An 11623-nucleotide genomic window follows, 5' to 3' on the forward strand; every position below is an offset into this window, starting at 1 on the left:
ATTTTTGACCTGCTTGTTTGTGGTCGTGTTTCTGGGAAGAACCTTGTTGTTGTGTCAGGACAGTCAAGAAGGAGCAAACTGATAAAACATAAAAATAAAAACTCACCTTCCAAAGAATCCTGTTAAAAAGGCCTTTTTGAGCCACTGAAGATCTTTGATCTTGAATGCAAACAGCACAAGATGAGTAGTGTTGTCTAAACGTGATGAACTCTCTGGATACATGACACGATGAGTTGTTTTGCTCCCAACATCTTCTTCGTAACCTTTCACCTTGCCATAGTTAATTCTACATTGGACAGAAGGAGAGAATCATTTGCTGTTGGTTTGCTTTTAGGGCTAAAGCTGATTCATTTTAACTGAACATTTACCTTATCACAATATCTTGCGAATCAATCAGAGGGCCATAATGTGATTTTAACAAATTTACAGAATTTCCCACTACTGAGCAAGTTCTGCATTGGTTAGGACTGGGTTTTTCATAATCAGGTTCAGCTGGGAATATCTCAAACAGCTCCTTCACTGTTGCTTTGTAGGTACTGTAGTCTCCTCTTTCTCTCTGAATGTTCTGTCAAATACAGTTTGCAGTTAAACCAGTTTTCAGAACAACTCATAAGACGTCAGTGACAGGAATTTAGAACAAGAACACAAGATGAGGCATTTTTTAATGATCCAGGATGAAGTCGCTCACCTTCCACCACGCATAATCCTCCTCTGAGAGCTCACTCTTTGCAGTCAAAAAGGGTTTGACAGAATGGTTCACGTGATGAACCTGGAACATTCTGTCTTCAGATAAACACTTTTCACAAGAACATGGCTTTTCCTTGTAAACCTTTACTTGCTCAATAATACTTGAAACATGGAGCTGGTCAGAGAACACTAACAGAGAAAATAAAATAGTACTGCTGACAAGAAGCATGAGCAGGATCTTTCTTTTGGCAGCCATCCTGGATGCGGAATTCTTTAACCTGGGAGAATGTTTAGGTCTGTGAAAAGTGCTGCAAAGCAGACAAGAGAAATTAGATTTATAAATGCTTTTAAAAAATGGGTTTTTGTTTTCTTGGATCAGTGCAGGTCCATATATATACATGTTTATGTTTGTGTGTGTGTGTGATATATATATATATATATATATGTTATCTAAAGTCATGTCTCTTGTTAGTCTGGTTGTGGTTGATCACTCATAATTTAGCTGCCACGTAAGCTTTTTGTTTGCTTTGCTTTGTTAAATAAAATCAAGTCCTTTTTGAAGTGCCTTGTGTCAGTCTGCATCCTGGATCTCTTTTTCAACACTCCCAACCTTGACAGGAGATCAGCTTCTACACCAAATTTAGCTTATCATCTGTAAATTTGGTTGAGTTATAATAGCAATTGCAGTGTTTCCAAGGTCAGTTGTCTGTGGTGGCTATTTTAAAGTGGGTTAACTCCAAATATCCATCCTGTGGTTTATGAGATACACTATCTTGCTAACAGAGTTAAACCTAAAATTATTGGCAAAGTTTTAAAAACTGATCTTTATGTATCAGCACTTGGGGCATGTGTTGGGAATCAGTCTCAGCTACAACCACACAAGATTTGAGCTTAATATCTGAAAAATTGGCTGAGTCATAGCCATTTTTATGTTTGCTAACGTTGCTTAGCTGTGGTGGCTATTTCAAAAGTGTTTCACTCCAAAAGGTAACCAGTTGTAGATATACATCCAATGATTACTTTTTGAAAGTTTCATTCAGATCTGTCATGTGGTTCACAAAGTATTTTGCAAACAATGCAAACACACACAGACAAACAGAAAAAAGACAATTATCTCTGCTTTATCAGATATAACAGACGCTGCTTTCCTTACACATTACCAATCCTAAACAATGACATCTTTAACCTGAATGATGTGTAAAAAACATGATTCCGATTCAGTTTGTTTCTGTCAAAAAAGACACTAAAACTAAGAAAATGTACAAACATTACTACCCAATATCTAACAATATATATATATATATATATATATATATATATATATATACTGTTTAAAATTAACCCTTTTTATTTCAGGAAAAGTGATTGATTTTGATTTCAATCTCTGACACATCTGAAAACCTTTTTTTAACATAAAGAGGAAGTCATATATTTGTAATTAAATTTCTCTGGACTTTATAAATATATTTAGTATCTACAATGATGAAAAATTCCATTGTAATGTAGGAGCTTTACAGAGAAAACATGACAGAAATTCTCAGTTTTGACTAATATGCTTTTCCTTTTGAGTGCACAGTCTAAAAGAAATTAGATGTTGAAATCAGAATAAGTCACTTTGTTGTCATCAACCTAATAATTTATGGTTAAAAGATTAGTAAAAAGATCTCCTCCTAATTGACTTTACTGTTATTGAAAAAATTTATTTTATGAGGTTTAAAAGTTTACAAACTATATTTGTTACAGATTTCCTTTGTTACATTTTTAAATAAGAAAAAAGATGCAGACTTGCCTTATGAAACTTTGTTCTTTCGATGTTGCCAAAGTTCACAAAATGCCAGGTGAGAGAAAAGGAAAAGCAACAGTAATCAGGTGTTGATTTTTCATTATTCGCTTTACGTGTTATGTGCCTGACCATGTCTGTCAGCTTTTTACGCGTCATTGTCCAATTTAAACCTGCTGCTCCAGTTCCTCCAGTTTTGTGTATGTGTCTATGAGTTTCATTTTTTAGCCTCAGGTACAAAGAAACAAGTTTCACATTCTTTACATGGCTACTCATCACAATCAAGAAAAGTCATCCCTTACAAAAAAAATCCCACAAAATTCACATGTGATTCCCATTTTCCACATGTGCTTCACATAATCCACAAAAAAATCACATATTTTCACATGTGGAAATGTGGGAATCACGTGATTCCCATGTGATCACATGTGATCACATGTGATTTTCATGGGATTTTTTTGTAAGGGATGAGTATCATGTTCATCCTGTTTGTTTTAATTTATTGATTAATTTAAAAATTATTATTATTTAAAATTATTTTTTTACTTTATTACCTTATCGAACATGTTTATGTTAGCAATAAGCCTTCAAGTAGCTCTTTGTCCACCACCCAGTATGTTTTATATCACATGAAGCTTCTTGGGGAGTAAAAAGCAATAAAAAAATAAAAGCAATCTCGTTATTCTCCCAGACTGTGAAAACAAATTGTGAACAACATCTATTAGAGCCAAATATCTGTATTTTGGTTTTTGGCCACTAGATGGGGATGTCGGTTACAATATATAAATCAAGAGGTGACAGGTAGCTAGCAGGTGTTGAACCCGGAAGGGCCTAAAAGTTTTTGACCGCTGTTATGGAGTCATTTGTGATACTGCTGCCGTGTACAATCGAATAAATGGAATTTGTCACAAACGTTTATTTGATTGGAACAAGTGTGGAGTTTGGACTACTAGAAGATCGGGGATTGAGATTACACGCGACCAACAGGTGCAATGTTAGCCACTCAGCGCGTCAACAACAAAGCAGCAACGGGTCAACGCTTAAACTAGTGCAGGGTTGAACTGGCTAGTACAACATCCGTGAGAGAGTTTCCAACATTTTTCCAAACATTTACTGAGGCTCTCTGGCCTTGTCCACACAAGAACGTTCAATTCATAAGAATTAAAACAACTTTATCACTGATCTGCTAAAACATTTTCTTCTGCACAGCACAGATTTGAATTAGAGCATGCAAATTATACATCAAAACCTGCAGATTGGGAATGGTGTGTTATGACCTTAAAACAAAACAATACAAAACAAACAATATCGATCAATTTTGGGTGAACAGGCAAGAAAGCCCAGCCCTCTTTTAGCTCCATAGCTCAAGCAGATTTTACAGTAGAAACATGATTTAGATTAATTGAGTCACAGAAAATTAAGCTTAACATGTCTGAAGTGGCACTTTGATATCCTTTTTGGTTTTTACACAAAGTTTAGATTGTATGATTTTTAATGTTTTTTTCATAAAAAGTTCTTCTGACTATTAATGATGTCACACAGCAACATATGAAATGTGTCAAAAAAAATTCAAACCATTTGCTAACAAACTGTTCTTACTCCTATACGGCTTTTTTTTGGTAAATATACAAATTATACATTAAAGGGGAATTTATGGGGATTTGTACCGATTTTTGTCTGATGTCACCCAGTGTGGTGTCACTACTGTAGGATTTATGGTTTTCTCTCAAATCACCAAGAATAAATGAGGACATCTGGTGTGGCAGAGAAGTATGTTAGAAGTTGTAAAAGTATTCATGCCTGCCAAGTGAACAGCAATCTGGAGTCATTCCAATTCAAGTTGGTATTCCTGAAGCAGAAGCCAGTGTTCTTTTCTTTGTGCTCCTTTGCATTCATAGGGGTGTATTCCATAAAGTGAGTTATGTGAAAACTCTGAGTAAATTAACCCTGTGAGTGAGTTCATAAAGTGCATTCAGAATGTATTATTTAGTTAGTACAATACTGTAGATGGAGCGAGATGTAAAAGTGGGTACAGGTCAGTTGTTTAGATAGTTATATTTTGAGCGAAACAAAAACAAACTGTTCTTATGGTGGCTAGTCCTCATCTGTAATCCACATACCAAACTTTCAACAACCAAATTCCATCTTCTAATAAAAGTCTTATAAATACATATCTTCCTAACAGAGCACTTTGCTCTCAGACTGCAGGTTTACTTGGGTTCCTAGAGTTTCTAAAAGTAGAACAGAAGGCAGAGCTTCCCACCAACTTCCAGTTTCCATCAGTGGGGCTGACACCCTGTCTACTTTTAAGACTAGGCTTACGATTTTCCCTTTTGATAAAACCTATGGTTAGTTTTAGCCTGGTTTCCCCTTAGTTATGCTGCTATAGGCTTAACTGCTGGAGGACAAACAGACCATCTTCCTCACTCTGTTGCTGGCTTTACTCTTGCTATACTGTGTATATTCTGTGTCTCTTTCCTGTCCACTCGACCTCCAACCATCAAATGCAGATGGCTGCTCATCCAGAGCAACCATCTTCTCCTGTTAAAATGAGCTGTAAAAAATAAGCTGTTCCTTGGTGCATGCTGGAGGTGAGATCTTCAGCCCTGTTCAGGTCTGACAGAAATAGTAAAAGGACTGTATTTATATAGTGCATTTCTAGCTAACCAGGCCACTTGAAGCACTTTACAACAAAATCTGTAGCCCACAGCCGCCCCTAACTCTGATACAACAGAAAACAAAGACACTGTAGCAAGTAAATTTACACTAAAATATGTTCATGTTCAGTGACTTCTCACAAATAACAAAAGGAATAGGGAGGATTTTGTTGACATGCTTTAATTTTTGACCCCAGTTGACATAGGAAGTTTGTGTGTGTACTTTGGTTACTTAGTAATAAAAAAAACTAGATTACTGTAATTGGATTTTAATCTAGACCTAAATTGGGCTTATGATTTGGCCTTGCTTATTCTTTTCTGTAGTGCCATGATATTACTTTTTTTTTAATGGTGCTTGATAAATAATTTGAATTGAACTGGACTGAAAAACCTTATTGTGTTGTTTTAACGATTGTAATGAAATAGACGCCATTCCAGAACATGGTGTTGCTTCGTCTTTTCTGTACTACTCTTTAACACAGTCTCTTCTGCCCTATGCTGTCACAATGGTGCCCTCTAGTGACAACAAATAAAAACAGCAACAGAACAGAACATAAATTAGTGATGGGCAAATTAAAGTTGAAGCTCCGGCGCATGTACTGAAAAAAACAAGTGTTTCAGAAGCTATGTGTCGGAGTGCGTTTCGTTCGGCAAAGGTCATGTGATCAATGATGTCCAAAGCTTCGAAAGTGTTGAAGTTACGTCACTGCTTTAGTGCCTGATTCAAAAGGTTTAAAAAGACATGAATAATTGGTGGGATTTGTAGTGTGTTTTGGAGAGGAAGTAGTGTGAAATAACGAACCAACGCGATAGTAATACATGGAGCCAAGGAAGTGAAGTGAAGTGAAGTGAAGTGAAATTTATTTATATAGCACTTTTCAGCAGCAAGGTGATCCAAAGTGTTTTACAACACAGAAACAACAACAGAATCAAATACAGAAATAAAAACATCAGTCAAGTAACTCTAGCTAATAGCAAGATTGGTATAACTATAACAGAGTAGTATGATTGGTATACCTATAACAGGTAATTTGAGTAAACTAACAATCTGTAAGTCAGTCAGTGATGTATAACCTAATAGACCATTTAAACATAAATAGACTTTCTTCTAAGTGGAAGCATTTCAATAGCTAACAGAACGGTTGATATATTGATAATGATAATGATAACAAGTCTTTAGTATACTACGGCACAAACCCGTTCAGTAATATATAAATTAATGGGAGTATTTTAAAGTCTATTTTTTAACTTGGATGAAAACTTTCATCTTAGAGAAAATATGTGAGGTTGATACAGTGATAACAGGTCTCAATAGACCATTTGAATATGAATAAGTTTTCCTCTTAGAGAAGCATTAATAAGACAAATCTATTTGATAAGGGTAGACTAACAGAAGCAGAAGAAGAAAAAAAAAGCCATACAAGGTCCAGATAGCAAGCAGAGTGACACATGAAGAGACAAAGCAGAGACAGTGGAAATTGGTGGAGTGTGTTTGTATAAATGTGTGTGTTTGCAGATAAGTCTATGAATCAAGTCACAGAGGCCATTGTCTTTGATAATATGATGGAATGTTTATCAACCAGCCCAAAGCAAGATGTCCTCAGGGAAGGGAGGGGGCAGAGCATCTTATTTACATAAAATCCAGGAGGAATTGAAGATAGTCAGACAATAATTGTTTTGGGTCAGGCCGACTCTTATTTTCCGTCTGCCTTCAAAGTCTTGCTGGTGTTTCTCAGTAGCGAATCCAAACAGCCAAATTCCAAGTCTATACCGCCAGATCCGAGCGAACAACTTTCTCCAAGATTTATCCCATTTCATTCCCGAGTCCAGGAACTGCATCTAGCCTGCAATCCTGTGAAAGGATCGCATCCAGTCTGCGATTCTGCTCACGTAACATCATAGTCTGAGTGTTGATCGCAGATTCCATCACACATGCCTGGCAGCCTCACAGTGACCAGAACAGCTGCTGAGTTTTTCCGAATTTCTTGATATGCCAGGTAATCGCTAACTCCAAAAAGCAGAAAGCCTGTTATCAAAAATCCAATTGTGTACACAACTTCAACATCCTTAACTGACAGTATCGGCAGACACACAATCCTCCACTCCTACCAGGAGTCCATTGTGTATCTGGAGAAAAATGTCCCGTCTGGACAAGAGGGTTTCCCCAAACCCTGTCTTCTTGTTGAGAAAATGTGATTGCATTGAGAGACCAGCTGACCAAATCCATAATTCACAAATTTTGGAAGATATGCAAAGAGAGGCTCCAAAGGAAAAGACAAGACACAGAGCTGAAGCAGGGCAGAGAGGGGAGGGTACGGGAGACAGAGAAAAAGCATCCTCCTCCACCGAGAGCAGAAAGAAAAAAAAGGAAGGAAGAGAGGATGTTCTGCCATTTGAGTTTATTTATATAAACCATAAACAACCATAACTTTATTCTTTCACCCACAAAAAGTATCTGTTCAAAGCAGCACAGTGAAAACAGACAGAAATATCTTATGATATTAAACAGCTTTCAACTCCGTCATGATAAAGCGCTTCATTTTGTGTTTATTTAAGCGGCTCTTCATACTTTTTGCCACAAGATAGCACTAAAGAGGTATGGAGGACCAAAAGCGACATAATCAAAAATAAAAGCAGAAATATATATATATTTTGCTTTTGCCTTTTCCTTACACATGCGTTTCATCAAGTAATGTTTATATTTTGCTATTGCCTTTTCCTTACACATTTCCTTCTCCTCTTTAATCACCATGTGCATTTCCTCCTCCTCTTTAATCACTGTGTGCATTTCTGCCTCCTCAGTATGAAAATGAGGAGGCTGTGTTCTTGGTTCAGCTCCTCTCCTATTGGTCAGTAATCAGGAAGGAGTAGGATCCATGTGCAGATTGATTGTTCATGCTTGCGCTTGTAGGATAAAAAGGCAGTGCTTACACAGAAATGAATGAGTGCCACTATTTCTCTCTTTGTGCCAGAACATGGGGAATCCTTTTAATTGTCACATCTTATCGTCATCAGAAATTCCACAAATGATTCCCCTGTATCTTTGAAACTGGGTGTATTTAAACAGACATAATACCTTGGTGTGTATTGCATACTTCTGACCAGTTCGTGATTGGTCAGTTTTTGCAGGAAACCAGCCCAGGACACAGCCCAGGACATCTGGGTCCTCTTGCCCCAAACAAAACATACTTCACACAGAACAAACACACTGTTTTCCGGGAATTGTCTTATCACTCACAAACACATAATTTTGAGTTCTTGGCAAGAAAAACTTAACACTCTTAACACACGATCCTGACCAACAGTTAAACTCTGCAGTTCTCTTCCACATTTGGTAAACTGCATTCTGCAGATGCCTCTAATTCCCCTTTTCCACCAGCTCTAAAGGTCCCGGCTCCACTCTACTCGGCTTGCTTTGCATGCGTTTCCACCGGCAATTTTTTGAGGCTGGTCCCTGCTTCTATATACTATAAACTATAAGTATAACTATAGTGTAAAACTATAAACTATGTTGGACTATAAACAACAGCGTTAGCTTACCCTGCAATGTTTATGCCGTCTGTCCCCCAGCTGAAGGCGCTCTAAAGCCTGAAATCTCTGGCGGATAACAGCTGTCCTACTCTGTGCAACAATTGCGGCATCCAGAGCATTTCTTCCACTGTGCCTCTCTCCCTGAAGTCTCAGGAAAATCCCCATAAGTTTAAAAAACAGCAATAACACAGGGCCAACGTTGTCCATAGCGCTTCCGTTGTTTCCACAAATGGCCCCAAGTTTCGGTAGCATCCAATCCTTGATTGGCTCATAAGATGTAACTGATTGCTAGTCCTGATTGCTAGTCCAGTCCAATGGTGCTTTCCACAGACATTTATGAACTCTGTTGTTGAGTCCACAACATCACAGGTCCAGGCGGTCCATGTGTCAGTCCCTCTTACGATTGTCAGCTACGGTCATCCACCTATACATGGTCCCCAGAATCCATTTCCTCAGAATCAGGACAACACAACACCACAACACAAAAATCACAATTAGTATTATTGTTAGGTTATTCCAATTTTAACAACCAAAGCTCCTCATTCTTCTAAAATTTCCTCTAAATTTCCTTGACCAGCTGCTTCTGCCTGCAGTATTCTTTAGCTCTGTTTTTAGATCACTTAGTTTAATCATTACAGTACATTTTGCAAATATATGACAGACTCCTCCCATACTCACTAAAATCCAATCAAAAGCTTGTCTGTTCTGTCTTACCATCCTACTTGTCTCATAAAGTTAATCTCCTAGAGCCATAAATCCCTCAACTGTGAAATTTGTAAGACCAGAACCAGTCTAGCACAGATCCTTTAATACCAAAGAGCTCCAGCCTGAAGATCAGAATACTGTAGTCAACTGTGTCAAAGGCAGCTGTCAGGTTGAAAACAAAAGAACAGCTGAATCTCCTAAGTCTGTAGCTAAAAAAAAAAAAAAAAAAACTTTAAATGTGCAGTTTCTGTGCTGTAAAGGGCTTTTAAACAAGACTAAATCATTTCAAGACTGTTGAACAACAACAAGAACAGAATAAGACTATACAGTATATTATTAATTCCCTAAAGTTTGTAATTATCTATAAGAAAAAAGCTGTTAGGATCTTAAAAGGTTTGCCAAAAGAGAGGAGCGGCTAGGAGACAGACAAACTCTGGTGACTCAAATAATGGTAAGTGATTTTATTTACAGTGACTAAATAGAATGACGACTGGAACCAGGATCTGGAAGAGAGAGGCGGCAGGTAAGTATGGAGGTCGTGGAAGATGGCCGGGTGGTAAGGTGTTAGCCGGTGAGTGAGGTGGGTTTTCCGATTCCAGTCAGTGACAGTAACAACTAGGCCAGGGGTGCTCATTACGTCGATCGCGATCTACTGGTCAATCGCAGAGGCAGTACTGGTCGATCGCAGCGTGACGTTAAAAAATATTTGTCAGGCAATCAAACTTCCCGTCACTTGATTGGCATACAGGGCAACCATTCAGATGACAACTGAATTTTGACCTTTAGGTCACCGCGCATGCGTAAACGATGGCGCTTGTGCAGCAAAACTTACAAGCTAGTTCGCAAATTACCTCAGATTTTAAGCCCTTGCTAAAATATATCAAAATGAGTGAGAAAGCTGTACCAAGTAAGAAGGCAAAAACATATCACTTTCATATGGAATGGGAGGTGGACTTTTTTTTCACAATGTCATTTTCGAAGTGTGTTTGCCTCATCTGCCAGTCGGCCATCGCAATACCAAAGAAGGGAAACGTGGAGCGGCATTTTCGGACTATTCATGGAAAATACGACATCGACTTCCTGCCGAAATGCCAGCTGAGAAAGAGAAAGGTGGAGGAACTAAAATCCCAGTTGTCCGGACAGCAGTCATTTTTTACTCAACAAACTTCAAAAGCGAAAGCCGCCACCGAAGCATCGTTCCGAGTGAGTCACGCCATTGTTAAAAACAATAAGTCCTTCCAAGACGGAGAGATGGTGAAAGAAGCATTCGTCGAAGCAGCTGAGTCATTGTTCAGAGACTTTAAAAATAAGGCAGAGATATTATCTTTAATCAAAGCTCTGCAGCTGTCAAGACATAGAGTTACACGGCACTGTGAAGCCATGGCTGAGGATTTAACCCAGCAAATGTGGAAGGACATCGGAGATTGTGAGTGTTTCTCCCTGCAGTTGGACGAATCTACAGATGTGAGTGACACAGCCCAGATGTGCATTTTCATTCGTATGGTGTTTAGTGATCTCACTGCAAAAGAGGAGCTATTGACAGCACTTCCCATGAAAGAACAGACGCGAGGAGAGGACATATTTCAGACGTTTAAAAACTTTATCGAGAAAACTCAGCTCCCAGTGTACAAATTGGTGTCTATCACCACAGATGGAGCACCTGCAATGGTTGGACGTGTGAATGGATTTATTGCAAAGTGCAGGCAGGGCGATGCGTTCCCAGACTTCTTGAATTACCATTGCATAATCCACCAACAAGCATTATGTGCTAAAATGCTCAACATGAAAGAGATCATGGATGTGGCAACGAAGATCGCCTGTTCTATTCGAGCCAAATCTCTTCAGAGACGGTTATTCCATGCACATCTGGAGAGGGCTGACTGCGACTACTCTGAGTTGTTCCTACATACTGATGTGAGATGGCTTAGTCATGGGAAATTCCTCCAAAGATTTCGAGAACTCTGTCCGGAGATTAAGGAGTTCTTCCGTGTATCTGGACATGCAGAATACAAGCAACTAAATGATGGTCAATGGCTGTTGGACTTGGCATTTTTAACTGATCTGACAAACTTGTTGAATGACCTTAACCTTGAGCTGCAAGGAAAAGACCAAACAGTGATCAATATGATTAGCTCAGTTAACGCTTTCAAACGAAAGATGCAACATTTTGCCTCAAAGCTGCAGCGCCATGATTTGGCAAATTTCCAGAACCTGGCGTCAGAGCTGGAGATGCAAGGGAAGGCCCATGAGCAACTTGACAGTG

At 38.5% G+C, this 11623-nt stretch overlaps 1 protein-coding gene across 5 annotated transcripts in view; it reads right to left on the bottom strand.

Moving 5' to 3' along the window:
• LOC108245619 (CMP-N-acetylneuraminate-beta-galactosamide-alpha-2,3-sialyltransferase 1) overlaps positions 1 to 2626 on the bottom strand; it is a 10889-nt gene extending 8263 nt beyond the window's left edge. For 3 of the 5 annotated variants that reach the window (XM_017432680.3, XM_017432681.3, XM_017432679.3), the window contains exons 1-3: positions 689 to 1508; positions 369 to 565; positions 107 to 286 (exon numbers count right to left, since the gene is read on the bottom strand). In XM_017432680.3, coding sequence (XP_017288169.1) covers positions 107 to 286; positions 369 to 565; positions 689 to 1147 — 836 coding nt within the window. In that variant the 5' untranslated portion in view covers positions 1148 to 1508. Of the gene's footprint in view, positions 1 to 106; positions 287 to 368; positions 566 to 688; positions 1509 to 2476 lie in introns of those variants that run through there. The other 2 variants (XM_025009682.2, XM_025009684.2) reach the window with 2 other exon arrangements.
• Between the last annotated feature and the right edge of the window lie 8997 nt (positions 2627 to 11623).

Source organism: Kryptolebias marmoratus, linkage group LG5, assembly GCF_001649575.2.
Source record: "Kryptolebias marmoratus isolate JLee-2015 linkage group LG5, ASM164957v2, whole genome shotgun sequence".
Lineage (NCBI taxonomy): Eukaryota > Metazoa > Chordata > Actinopteri > Cyprinodontiformes > Rivulidae > Kryptolebias > Kryptolebias marmoratus.